The sequence below is a fragment of the Sprattus sprattus genome, assembly GCF_963457725.1.
Source record: "Sprattus sprattus genome assembly, chromosome: 12".
NCBI lineage: Eukaryota > Metazoa > Chordata > Actinopteri > Clupeiformes > Clupeidae > Sprattus > Sprattus sprattus.
In genome coordinates this window covers 15,398,616-15,413,535 of record NC_137910.1, presented here as the reverse complement: position 1 = coordinate 15,413,535, position 14,920 = coordinate 15,398,616, and the positions used below count along the sequence as shown (strand labels likewise).

The window sequence follows — 14,920 nt, the reverse complement described above, 5'->3', positions numbered from 1 at the left end:
ACATAATTTTCATTCAGGGGTGATCATCTCAGCTAGAAGAAAATCCTGCTGGACACACGCACGCACACAAACAGACGCACACGCACGCCCACACATACACACTGAAAGTAAAGATGAGAAGAGAGCATGGTATAGTTTGCATAATTTCATCCGTAATAGAGAAAACACATCTCCCTCTTGTGCATCTACCCAAATGCTATTCTCACGTTAAATAACTGTCACTGCGTTTTATCGACCGCCGACGCTGAAGCACAGCTGACTGCGTGAGAGGAATATTTCACCTTCTGACGGAAGACAAGCCTGGGTCAATAACCTTCATCATCATCAGCATCATCATAATAATAACCATCATCATCATCGAGGCTTTTCATTTTTCTCTGGGCTGTTGGATGGCTCTGAGGGGGCGGATATGAACTGGCTGTAAATCCAGTCGATGGCTGCGTGTAGTAACCTGAACCTGCAGCGCTGGAGAGCAAAGGCAAACATCCATGGATCGATAGACTGCACGTTTCCCATTCATCAGTGAGGAGAATATTCACCAATGACTCTGAGATGTAGGTAAGTCAGCACTTCTGCAGCCAGGAAGTCAGATGGCAGACTACAAACCTCAGCAAAATCTCGCGCTCTAACCTTAATTGCCTTCTGCGTGGACCTCTCTCTTTGAGTGGGTGTGTGTGTGTGTGTTTAAGTGAGTGTGTGTGTGTGTGTGTGTGTGTGTGTGTGTGTTTGTGTGTGTGTTTGTGTGTGTGAGAGTGTGTGTTTGAGTGTGTGTTTGAGTGTGTATGAGAAAGAGCACAAGAGAGTAAGCGAGCGTGTGGCAGAAAGGCCTTCCTCTGTGTGTGAGGGCTTGGGAGTGCGCGTGTGTGTGTGGGGGGAGGTGAATGGCTGCGTTTGAGAGAGAGAGAGAGAGAGAGAGAGGGAGGGAGAGAGAGGAGAGAGAGATTGTATTTGTGAAAGTGAGTAGTCTGTGTGTATATGCATGTCTGTATGCATGAAAAAGAGGGGTGTGACTGTGTGTATGTGTGTATATAAGCCATGTTTTTTAACATTCCCATTCTTTTCACTGCTGGTAGCTGGCATGACTTCCACAGGTTTGATAGCATTTTTTCCTGTATAGAACTGTGTGCGTGTGTGTGCGCTTCAGAAAGATTGTTTTGACCTTGCAGTGTGAGTGTGTGTGTGTAAGCCATGTTTTCGATCATCTCTGTTCAGGATGCAGCATGTTCATAACCCTAGGCACACACAAACGCTCGCACACACACACACAGTTCTATACAGGAAAACACAGTAACTATCTGATTGTGTATCTGGTATCACCCCTCACCCCTATGAAAATCACGGCAGCTACCAGCTGTCAGTCAGAGAGTGTAACTCATGAGATTAGAGATCACCATGGCGATGACCTCAGGTGGTCGATGTGCGCCCAATCACGCTCACATCAACATACGAGCGCCAAAACAGCGCCGGAGGCTAACGCAGCACACCATCGATCCATCGAAACAATATTACACATGCCACACGGCCTCAGGCGGGAGAGTACCCTGTCCTAGTTTCACTCCCTCACAGCAACACACTCCACACACACACTCACAGCAACACATTCCACACTCACAGCAACTCTAAATACTAGATCAAGTTACTAACTCCAACCTCACTAACTCACTGTCTCTGGCTCACAAACTCAAGTTTCTCACTCACTAACTCACTTGCTTGTTAACTGTCTCTCCTCTCCACTCTCTCTCTCACTTGCTAACTCTTTGTCCCTCATTAACTTACTCCATATCTCGCTTCCTAACTGTCTTGCTGAGATGACTAAGCACTCTAAGTCTGTATTTGACTCACTCTCACACAATAACTCTTGGTCTCATATCCGTTGCCTCTTGCTAACTCTTACTCTCACTTACTCTCTATATCTCGCTTGCATCTCTCTCTCCCTCCAACCTGATCGATCAAGCTGGGTCAGATGGGAGTGTGTGTGTGTGTGTGTGTGTGTGTGTGTGTGTGTGTGTGTGTGTGTGTGTGTGTGTGTGTGTGTGTGTGTGTGTGTGTGTGTGTGTGTGTGTGTGTGTGTGTGTGTGTGTGTGTGTGTGTGTGTGTGTGGCATAGCTGGGTCAGATGGGAGCGTATCAGGCACTTTCTCCCTCTTGCTCAGCAACAATTAGATTGTAATAAATCTGTTTTGGCGAAAGCAAAGCAACTCGCACTGGTGTGTGTGAAAGAGCTCTGGGAACACCACACACACACTTTCTCTCTATCTCTGTGAGAGTGCTAATGACTATGGCACACACACACACACACACACACACACACACACACACACACACACACAGTGTAATGGGGAAAGAGAGACACTGATGGAAGGCTCATCAGAGAAAAGGAGTGGCTTAACCATCATGCTTGATGGCTGTAGGTAAATGATAAATGAATACTACAATCCAGACAGTACATCGCACAGCACGACAGACGCAGCAGAGTCGATCATAATTACAGCGTCTCAGAGTTAGTGGCGGAGGGAAGACGTGAAGGGATGCTATTACCCACCACCAACGTGCCGCTAATTATTAACCAACCGTAATCCAATTAGACTATTATCTTTAACGAGGCAGTCAGGAAAAGTAAGGATGGGCAAGAACTAAAGCGATTAGGAGTGGGAAAAGCCATCCTCGCATGGGGGATGTGATAATTGGAAGCGACAATCAAATCGAGAAAGACTAAACAGACATTCCAGAGAGAAACAGAAGGGGGGGGGGGGGGGGGGCAGAGGCAGAGAGGGAGGGAGGGAAAGAGAGAGGCAGAGAGGGGAGAGGGAGAGAGAGGGAGGGAGAGAGAGAGGCAGAGAGAGAAAGGGAGGGGGAGGGGGAGGGAGAGAGAGCATTGTCTGATGGAATCTGATTGCACTTCCGTCATAATCAGCTCCATTTATCTCTGAGGCGGAAGAACAGGAATCATTACTAAAAGCTTTCACGTCCAGAGAGTGCGCAACATACACAAGGAAAGTAACACAAAATGGTGGCTAAACCAAAAGCCCTTGTGTCAATTCTATAAGGCAAAAGCATTTCTCCTCCATTTTATTTAATTAAAGGAGGGGGCAGAGGCTTATGTATAAAACCAAAACAAGAAGCTGAACAACAGCAGCGAGAAAACAAGAAGGCAAAACAAGAAGGCAGAGTTGAGAAGAAGAACGTAGAGTTGAAAACAAGAACACGGAACGAGAATGAAGAGTAGAGAACAGGACTGCAGAACAGAGAACAAGAAAGTAGAGTAGGGTTCAGGTCCTTTAGATATTTCACACCAAGCTTAATCCTAGCTGATGACCACTGGACCAATGGGAATTCAGAACTTGCACACTAGCATACAACCCTGAAACACGATTGGTCATCTCTTGTCAATCTGCCATATCTGCATCTGACCTGCCACTGAACATGATGATCGCAGCTAACGGCAGAGATGTACTTCAGCAAAGAGCAAAGGGCAATGACTTGGATTGACTCAGATAAGAACGGTTTTAAATGCTGATTATATTGGCAAGGCATGTTCTATTTAAAAGTTGAGACTGAAATGTGGTTTCTTGGGTGCGTGTCTGTTTGGCACCTTTGTCAGACTGACTAAAATTAGTCCTTTGTGTTCAACTGTGCCGTTCTTTAATCGTAAGTAGCTTTGAAAAAAAAAAGTGTTTGCCAATGAGTACAGTGAGTTTGAGTTTCTTTGTGTGAGAGTGAAATGATGCTAAAAAAAAGCATCTTCACCCTCCGCACCTAATAGCTCACAATATCATCACCACCTACACTGTAGCTCACAATATAATCACAATCCACGGTGTAGCTCACAATATCATCACCACCTACACTGTAGCTTACAAAATCATCACCATCTATACTGTAGCTCACAAAATAATCACCATCTACACTGTAGCTCACAATATCATCACCACATACACTGTAGCTAACAATATCATCACCATCTATACTGTAGCTCACAATATCATCACCATCTATACTGTAGCTCACAATATCATCACCATCTATACTGTAGCTCACAATAGCATCACAATCCACAGGGTAGCTCACAATATAATCACAATCCACACTGTAGCTCACAATATCATCACCATCAACACTGTAGCTCACAATATCATCACAATCCACAGGGTAGCTCACAATATAATCACAATCCACACTGCAGCTCACAATATCATCACCATCAACAGAGTAGCTCACAATATCATCACCATCAACAGAGTAGCTCCCTATCATTTGTAAGTTGTGCTTACTGTAAGGTCTGACCCATGTTTATAGGCACACACACATGTAAATACAGCACAGAGAAAAAAGGCTGAGTTTAAATGTGTTCTCAACAGCTGTCACAGTTCAGTTCGAAAGCAGTGTTTCTCACCCAGATAGAGGAAGAAAATCACAGACTATTAATGAGGTACCAAGCAATCACGTTCACACGTCAACTGCCTTCTGCTAGCTCGCTAGTTAATTACAATCACAATTCATCAGAAAAACACACAGAAACACACACACACACACATACAAACAAACCACCTTCTCTGCACGCCTGTCATTGAGGGTTATTATTAATGTGATAATAAAAGCTGCAGTAGGTAAATTACACACACACACACACACACACAAACATGTATACAAAACATACTAACACACACTCAAAGCTAAGTTCTTTGAAGATGAACATTTAAAAATCGAAAAACAGCCATAGCAATCATCTCTCTAACACACACACACACACACACACACACACTGCTGTGTTCTATAATCACCCAGTAAGGATTCATCTTTATGCTGCTGAGACAGAAGAAGGCTTTAATGCCTGGGCCAAATCTCATCAATATGTCACGGCATCCAATTAAAGCACTGCGCCTACACACACACACACACACACACACACACACACACACACACACACACACACACACTCGAGCGAGATAAAACTAAACAAACAAATATACAACAGCAGGGAAGTAATGAGATGTAGAAGAGAGGGGCAAAGAAGACAGATCAAATGTAGAAGATGACAGATGAAGTAGCAGTAGTAGTAGCAGTAGTTAGCAGTAGCAGCAGTTGTAGTAGCAGTAGCAGCAGTAGTAGTAGCAGCAGGAGTAGTAGTAGTAGCAGTAGATATAAAAGTAGCATTAGTAATATCAGCAGTAGTAGTAGTAGTAGCAGTAGTAGTAGTAGTAATAGCAGTGGCAGTAGTAATAGCAGCAGTAGTAGCAGTAGTTATAGCACTAGTAGTAGCAGTAGTTATAGTAGTAGTATTAGCAGCAGTAGTAGTAGTAGTAGTAGCAACAGTAGCAGTAGCACTATAAGTAGGGTTAGTGGGAGCAGTGTCTGACCCTGTGAATGGAGCGCCACGTTGGAGGCCGGCTGCCCACAGGGAGGGCTTAGAGCCCATAAAAGGCCACTTGCAGTGTGGCGAAACATGCCAGTCCAGCGAATGAAATACAATCTTTCACAGTTACGGACGGGAGGCTGATGCGTCACAGTGACACAAGTATAAATCACTACACGGACCATTTACAGCCAGCAACACCAGCTCTGCTTCACAAGAGTACACTGGCTCTTTTGGTACATGCAGGCAGACACACAGACAAGAGACACACACACACACACACAGGCAGAGGAGGACACCTGTGTTTTCACACAAGTAGACACAGACACTGACACACAGAGCAACAAATACATACACACACACACACCTACACAGGTAGGCAGAGAAGGACACCTATGGAAATCACACCCAAGCACACATGCATGAGAACATCATTTTCATTGAGGGGTGATCAACTCAGCTAGAAGAAGAATCCTGCTGGACACACGCACGCACACACACCTCAGCAAGAGGCCTCTTCACTCGCTTACATCGGAGTGTTTCCGCACTGACACACACGCTGACACACACACACACGCTGTCACACAGTCAAAATGCCCCCAGGTTGTCAGAATGAAAGGAGTAGCCAAAAGCCCAATAAGAGCTCATTACTCCAAGCTCTTTGATGGTGCTTATTAAAAATGGATTGTAAGGGGAAGGTATTCATTTCATTTCTCCCTCTATTCCTCTCTATCTCTACCTCTATCTGTTTTTCTAATGCTCTCCTCTTCTCTCTCTGCCCCTCTCTCTTCTGTTGCCTCCTCTTCTATCACTCTCCCTCTGGAATTTGTCCTGATGAGAGTGGAGGTTATTCACGCCCGCCCACACACGCACACACACATACTGACACAGCGTCCATTCTCTTGTAGCAAAAATGTGAAATGCTCTGAATGCCTGGGTCTGCATGTGAATGAGTGTATGACTCGAGAGGGTGTGGGTGTGTATGTGTGTGTGTGCATGTGTGTGTGTGTGTGTGTGTGTGTGCATGCATGCGCGTGTCTAGAGGAAAATAGTAAGGAGATTGTGAGTATCAGTGATACATGTTGATTTGTTAGTGTGTGTGTGTGTATATGTGTGTGTGTGTGTGTGTGTGTGTGTGTGTGTGTGTGTGTGTGTGTGTGTGTGTGTGTGTGTGTGTGTGTGTGTGCGTGTGTGTGTGCGTGTGTGTACCTGCGGAACTTGTCTCTCATCTTGTCCAGGTCGTCTCGTGTACGTCCCATCTCGGCCTGCATGTAGTGTCGGCTGGCCTCGAACTCCGTCTCCATGGCCTCCATCTTGTGTGTGGTCTGAGTCAGGCGCCTCCGCAGATCCTCATTCTGCTGCTGGAGGATCCTAGGGAGAGAGAACACACACCCCGTTACACACACAAACACTTACGCAAACACACACACACACACACACACACACACACACACACACACACACACACACACACACACACACACACACACACACACACACACACACACACACACACACACACACACACACACACACACACACACACACACACACACACACACACACACACACACACTCTACTGTTCACGACTGAGAAATGTTCTTGTTTTTCTATTCCATTCTTTCTAATTTCTTGTTTTTTTTCTATTTAAATAACCTAAAATGAATCAGAAATATAAGCTGACATTAATGCAGTACATTTTAAATGGAATATCTACATTGGTGTAAAAGACCACCATCACTGCAGTGTTTCACTGGCATATTATATTCAACGTTTTTAACGTTATGTATTTGATGGTTAGAATATATACCTTTTCCTGGGAAACGGGTCACTTTGTGAGTGATTCCAAACTTTTACACGATTTATGTGTATTCAAACACACACACACAGTCCTCATTCTACTGCTAAAAAGTCCTGACCAGAGACAGACTACCACACACACTGCTGAAGAATCCTGAGAAAAGGCAGAGCACAACCCTAAAGAAATGACACAGAAAAGAATATAACCAATTCAACACTCTCTTTTAACTCGTTTTTTTAGCTATAAAACTTTACATTTTTAAATATGAACTACAAAAATTCACAAAAGCAAAAAACCACACGCATGCATTCAAACGCTGTTTGTCTGTTATAAATAACCATTAATTACTTTTGTGTGATTGCAGGTAATCAATCGTCATCTGTGACGAATCAATACCTCCAGGATTGCGAAGGTTTGTTGTGATTCTTGCTGCCAAAAGGGACTGAATTTAATGCCTGAGTTCTCTATAATTGTGGTGATTCTGAGTTAAATTAAATCAATTGCAAATAATTCAGAAATTCGATGACTGAAATACTGCACTAATAAAAGAAAATTGCCACTCACAAACCCGAGTTTGTTATTGGTCAACTGACCCTTTGTCCCGGGTTTGAAGGGGAGACATTTCCTATACTTTTGGTCCTCATGTTCTGTACGATGAGATTGGTTTTGCTTTGTGGTCGGTTAGATTTAATCCCCTCAAAACAGGACAGTTCGGTTGTTACTTATAGTTTGTGTTCATGCTTTTGTTTTACTGCAATTGGTAACAAATCCAATTAATTTGATTAAATCTTTGGTTTGTTTGTGTCCTGCTGAGGCAGAAGAGAGGAGCACTGTTTGTGTTCCCCAAACCAAAGACAGGGACATGACCATCACCAACACGTTTATCCTGGGTGAAAACTCCAGTATGTCTATATAGCCAGTATATCTACAGCTCTTTGATCATTATCAGTAGGAGCACGATCATGTAATGCTTGAATGTTATATGCGATCCCTTGAATCAGTTGAGGGTTAGTCTCTTAATTGTTATGTCTCAATTTTATATACGCCGTTTCAACCACCATTGAACACTTTCTGAATCACGTATACCACCAACCCCCACGCACACACACACAACTCATTCACACTGGCATACAGGACTCCATACACGACTGCAAACACGCTCTCTCACTAACACACTCACACACACACACACACACACACACACACACACACAGATGTCAGAAGTGTGCTGAGAGGCAGTGACTGAAAGAAAAGAGCATCAATGATTCATGCTGGAAGCAGGGTCAGCCAATGCCCTGACTATAAATAGCCAAGTACCAATCCTCCTCATCCTCCACCCCTCTCCTTCTTTGTTTCTCTCTATCTTTTTGTTTCTTTTTCTTTCTCTTTCTCTCTCTCTATATATCTATCTTTCTGCTCTCTCTCTCGATCTATCTCCTTGTTTCTTTCTCTCTCTGTCAAGCACTTTTCATAGACCTGCGCTATACATCATCACACACACTAAGATACACTACACACACACTAAGAGCCATATTGAGGCTGGCAGAGCGAGGCGAGGAATAAAGAGGAGATGAGTGCAAATGGAGATGGCTTTCCACTGTGATGTGTGTGTGAGGAGAGAGCTCTGTCCACTCTGGAAATAAAGCCATTTCACACACCTGCAGGATACAGCAGATCTTCAGGGTTAACTAACCTGTATCCTTTACAGAGGCATGGCTGCTACGTGTGATGTCATAAGGCCTGAAAGTTCTTTACAGACACCTGGCTGTTAAGTGTGATGTCATAAAATCTGAAAGTTCTTTACAAATGCCTGGCTGCTATGTGTGATGTCATAAGACCTGAAAGTTCTTTACAGACACCTGGCTGTTAAGTGTGATGTCATAAAATCTGAAAGTTCTTTACAAATGCCTGGCTGCTATGTGTGATGTCATAAGACCTGAAAGTTCTTTACAGAGGCATGGCTGTTACGTGTGATGTCACAAGACCTGAAAGTTATTTACAGAGACAGGGTACTCTCAGCATGTAAAAGCCTTTATCACTAAAATGGAGCAAGATTTCCTCGGTCTATGAGAGAATGAAAGTGTTCCCACTCGGGAAAACAGTCCATCATGTGTGACTGGGCACTCATAATATTCATCCCTGTGGTAACCGGTGGTGTGTGTTTCCATCTTCTCCCTTTGCATCGCACTTACAATTACAAGACAGTCGTCTCCATGGTGACAAGCAGTACAGCACCATGGAGACCACATGGAGCTGGACAGATCTCTGTGTGACACACACACACAGGCACACGCACACAAGCAAACTCACACACTGTGGATCCTTGCCACCCACCCCTCTGTCTATACCTTCAGTGAAGCTTTGAAAGAAGAAGACTGATGGAAAAAAGCTCAAATCAGTCTGAAGGACACAAGCCCTTTCCACCATCACTGTGACCATCAGGGGCCTTGGTCTTGCCCCGGCCTGTGCATTCAGAGCTCCATAATGCCTTTTTTCTCCAGCCTGATGGTCAGGTCAGTTGATCAGTGTGTGCCATCACAGAGCTTTTCTCAGGAACACACAGCTACCTGGCACCAACACTGCCATTTCATGTAGAAAATTAGCCAATTAGGCTCCAAACTGCCCCATAATGGCCAATGGCTGGCTCTCCTGTTGAGCGCTATTTCAAGAATACAGCCAATCACTGGACCCTGGTGAGATGATTTTTTATTTTTTTTAAATCACTTTCTGCGTGTGTGAGGGACAGGCTTGCAATGCAATTCTAACTCTAAAATGCCCCCAGCCAGACGCCGCGCAGATTTAGCATATCTTATGCCGGATCAGGGCCGCATCTGGGCCTTAACAGAGCCAGCACCAGCATCTACCTGACGAGCCGTCGGCCAAGCAGAGCGCCTCTATGACCTAAAATGAAGTTCAAGAGCTTTCACGCCACTCATAAGTGCTCCACAGTGTAATTACACACACTCCACTGTGTGGAGGTCTTCATAACATTATGCTAATGGTGCCCTCCTCACTTTCAGCTACACGGGCACATCGGCCGAGGCAGTTCTGACATAAAACAGGAATGCAAGGCTGGATACTATCACACAGCAGAGTTTGCGTGTCTAATATGCGGACTATACCAATAACATTACTATTACATGCTCTACTGCAGCGCATTACCACAATGGACTATATGGGTTTAGCTCAAAGTTTTTCTCATGGAGTTTATTAAGCCTATGAAAGAAATCTACCATTAGCCTTGTTTAAAACACACACACACACACACACACACACACACACACACACACAAAGGCCAAAAGGTTTGGTTTGTTTTTTCTGCAAAGAGGAAGTCAGACTCCTGACTTTAAAGGGTGCTTCGTGACCCCAGAATACGGCATCTAGGCCAATCAATGCTCAGCCAGAGTGACCACTCCTCCCGCCTACAGTCAGAATCAGCCAACGCAGCTCTGGGCAATTTAAATCCCTAGTAACCCACACACACACACACACACACACACACACACACACACACACACACACACACACACACACACACACACACACATACACAGGACCACACAAACACAATCACACACACAAAAGATCATATAAACACAGGCACACACATGCATGCACACGCACACACATAAACGTGCCTGCACACACATACACACACACATAAACGTGCCTGCACACACATACACACACACCCACAAAGGAAAATGCGTGGGAGATGTCCTGCTCTTCCTTTCTCTGCTACCTGTCCCTCCCAGCAGGAGTGTGTGTCACTCTGCTAGAGATTAGCAGCATCATTAGAGCTGGGCTGTGCTCTCCGCAGGAGACAAGGGGACTCCTCCAGCTGTGCTTTCAGGGGGCTTATAGAGAATTCCCTACTGGGATGCAGTCTGTGTGAGTGTGTCTGTGTGTGTGTGCGTGTGTGTGCAACGTGTTTGTGTGTATGTGCTGAGAGTGTGTTTCTTTCTAAGTATTTGTGTCTGTGTGGGAATAGAGAAAGTGCATGTGTTCACACACAATGAGGCACCCACCTCAATGCCATGTCAAAGTGAGTCTGTGTGTGTGTAGAACAGCATGACATGATCCTATTTGACTCTGATTTGCACTCACAGTAGGGGGTTCTCAGTCAAGGCCTCGCTTCCCCATCTGCCATGGCTAAGCCTGTAGAATCAAGGTATCCGTGGCAACGCTCAGCATCAGGTGTCCGTGGCAACCCTCTATCACTCCCAACCTCATATAGCCTGCTGTGTTAAGGTGTCCATGGCAACACACAGCATCCGGATGTCCATTGCAACGCTTCCTCACTCCTTACTTCATAAGGCTCTCACTCCATAAAGCTCTCTCACTCCTAACTCCATACAGGTCTCTCACTCCTAACTCCATACAGGTCTCTCACTCCTGTCTCACTACTAACTCCATACAGCTATCTCACTCATTATTTCATAGGTCTCTCACTCTAAACTCAATAGAGCTCTCTCACTCCTAACTTCATACAGGTCTCTCACTCCTAACTTCATACAGGTCTCTCACTCCTAACTTCATACAGCCCTCTCAGTCCTGTCTCACTCCTAACTCCATACAGGTCTCTCACTCCTAACTTCATACAGCCCTCTCAGTCCTGTCTCACTCCTAACTCCATACAGCTCTCTCACTCATAACTTCATACAGCCCTCTCAGTCCTGTCTCACTCCTAACTCCATACAGGTCTCTCACTCCTAACTTCATACAGCCCTCTCACATCTGAGGCTGTCAGACAGCAGACCCCAACAGAGCGCCCCAGGGCCGGGGGCATGACTGTCTGGCGAGTGCATCCAGCACCAGCGGTATGCTTTACAGACGTACAGTGGCTTATGCACACACTGGATCAATGGGATAGGAAGGAGTATTGACTTCCTTGGCCTCTTCTATGAACACACACGCGCTGGACTGGCAGGCAGTAGGAGGACGAGCTGGCGCCCATGATGCTTCCTCCTATCTATACCATCAGAGCTCACTGGGCCAATGGGCTGGGCTGTATGTGTCACGCTGTACTTCGTCCCCCTTGCCCCTGGGAGTCATTAGTTCCTGCTGTGCCTGTTTGTTTGCACCACCCCAGTGTCTGGAGGAGAGCCGATGATGGAACCCCCCCTCCCCTCCATTCTGGCTCAGAACCCAGAAAACATCACAGAGACTGTGCTGCCTAGTACTGAACATGACAGCCACAGACTCAACCACACACAAACACACACACACACACACACACACACACACACACACACACACACGGCTTGGGCATCCTAGGCACACACCACACAACAGCTGTAGTCGAGAATCAAACATGCCTCTACCACCTCAACATCTGCACACTACCATCTGACTGATATAACACAGGACATGAATTGCATGGCCTTATCATACAGCAGACATTCAGTAGCCATAACTCATCAGACAATAATACATCAGACACTGGTATTCATATACACTGAGCCAGAGGGCACAGTGGTCACTGCAAAACCCTAGCAAGCCTGACATTTAATCTAAACACACACAAACACACACAAAACAAGACAAAAAAGATTAACTTACTTGATCCTGTCTGAGTCTGATAAGGACTCCTGCAAAAAGCAGAGGGGGAGAGAGGGAGAAAGAGAGAGAGAACGAACACTGCATTAGTTTGGAGCGCTGTGGGAGTGATGTTTACATTCTGGCACTGAGCTTCTTCAGAGGTTAGCGCCATTCAGTCACACTGCACACTCCTCTTCACTGTTCCTCAAAGGTGGCCTTTCTCCGAGCATCTGTTCCAGAGAAGTGATTTCACACCAAACACAACTACATAATACCTTAATTTACAATATTATCATTTCAGACACATTTCAAGTCATCGTGTGACATTTCAAAGTCATTTTTGATTCATGCAATGAAAGGGGAGGGGGGGGGGGGCTGAACAGGTGTGATTGACAGGCATTTTCCGTGGCACGACTACATACATGACAGTCTCTGTTCGAACATGAAGCGCTTGTGTGGGAAAGAGAAAGTGTTAACCTCTGTGACTGACAGCGGCCGAGTTCTGCATGATGTGCTCTTAGCGGCCCGAGTCAATATGAATATGCCCCGTGCGGCTATGGAATCAATATGACAGCTCTGTCGCCTTGCCAACAGAGCAAGGCCATCATGCTGCGCCTGACTGCACGGGTAGAGGCTGCAGCGGTGCAGACAGGCAGTTTGTGGGCGTGGAAACCCATGAGAAACCAGAGCAGAGAATGGGTTAGCCTCAAAGGCCAAAAGCTACCGTAACTATTCAACATGTTCTGTGGTGGCTCAGACTCTGAACTACTCTGGAGTTGCTGATTGCTTAATCAGCGGATTCTCCATTACACTTACTAGCGTTCTGCCACAGTCAAAGTCTGAGATGCAGGCTTCATCCTGCCAGTCTCCAAACTACTTATCCTTAGATCTCTTCCCTAACCCTCTGCTGGCAAAGCTCAGCCAGACCTTGTGGTAATGACACTACTGTGAAGCCAAGTTATCCTTCATTCGATGTTTCGGGGGGCATTGCTAGCCTTGCTGCCTCTACGCTACTGTGTGACTGAACCCAGACTGGAGCTCGTGTCAGCCTCTCGCTCCTTGCTAACCCCGGCCATCTGGACTCTGCCCCCGCCTTCACAACCATTGCTGATTAATGCCAACGCTATTTATAAGAGCCTCAAACAGCAGTGGGCACATGCAGCCGAGCAGGTCCTCACGTCTGAGAAGCTCCAGGAAAGATGGAGGAGACACATAGGGCATCTCGAGGAAAAGGACCCCATTATCTCCCCCAGGGAAACCAGCTGGTGGGGGGGTTGGGGGGGGGGGGGGGGGGGGGGGGATAAGGAGCACCCGTTAGGTCTCTGAGGGTAACACACGGAGGGGTTGTCAAGGAAAAGGACCCCGTTTTTTCTCCCAGGGGAAAACAGCAGGCAGGGGATGAACAAGGGCCGCAGACGGGGTTGACTTGTGGACGCAGTGGCGCCGCTCACATACCTTAAGCTGTGATAAGAAAGAGACAGAGCTGGGCTCTGATACAGAGGCCTTCGGGCCCTCAGGGTGGGAGGCTGCGGAGCCGAGCTTGGGGGGGAGGGGAGGCGATTTCTCCGCCACGTCCTTGGAGTGTATCCTAAAGTCCGTCTGGGAGATGGGTTGCTGTGGGACATGATGCTGTGCGTGTGGTTGCTGCAGCGACGGCTGGTATGGAGATTGTGTGTGGTGCTGATGCTGATGTGAATGCTGATGTTGCTTATGCTGATGATGCTTTTGTAAGTGATGCTGCTGGGTGCCGCGGCAACTCCTGTCCTCCCAATCCGATTCACTGGTCCTCCGGGAATCCCCCCCCCCTCCTCCTCCTCCAAACCTTCCATAGCTGTGTGCCTCTGATTTGGGTCGGGCTCCCTCGCGGTCCGGGTCAGTCCCCCACTTCTCTGGCTCCCGGTCCGGACTGTCCTTCCTCTGTGGCGCGTGCGGGTGTGTGGGTCGGTTCTCGTTCTCGCTCTCCCGCTCCCTCCTGGTGGACTGGTGCTGAGAGACCCAGTCGTCCCACGGCCTTCTCCCTGCCTTGAGCTCCTTCTGCTCGTGAGCTGGACCCTGGTTCTGCTTGGGGTTCTGCCCGCTGCTCTTCTGACCCACACGGGCCGGTTCCGGCTTCTTGCCTCCCAGCTGGTGCAGGTTTGCCGGGCTGAGCACGCTGACGGTGATCTCGTCCAGGAACTGGGAGAACTTGACTTTCTCCTCCAGGCGGTGCATCCCCCGGTCAGCAG

The 14,920-nt window shown here is 46.7% G+C and overlaps 1 protein-coding gene across 5 annotated transcripts in view; it reads right to left on the bottom strand.

Moving 5' to 3' along the window:
• The window catches only part of tjap1 (tight junction associated protein 1 (peripheral)), a 77,960-nt gene that overhangs the window by 19,787 nt on the left and 43,253 nt on the right, over positions 1-14,920 (bottom strand). For all 5 annotated transcript variants that reach the window (XM_080849215.1, XM_080849217.1, XM_080849214.1 and 2 more), the window contains 2 exons: positions 12,717-12,745; positions 6,562-6,723 (listed from right to left, as the gene is read on the bottom strand). In XM_080849215.1, the coding sequence (XP_080705341.1) occupies positions 6,562-6,723; positions 12,717-12,745 (191 nt within the window). The remainder of the gene's footprint in view (positions 1-6,561; positions 6,724-12,716; positions 12,746-14,920) is intronic.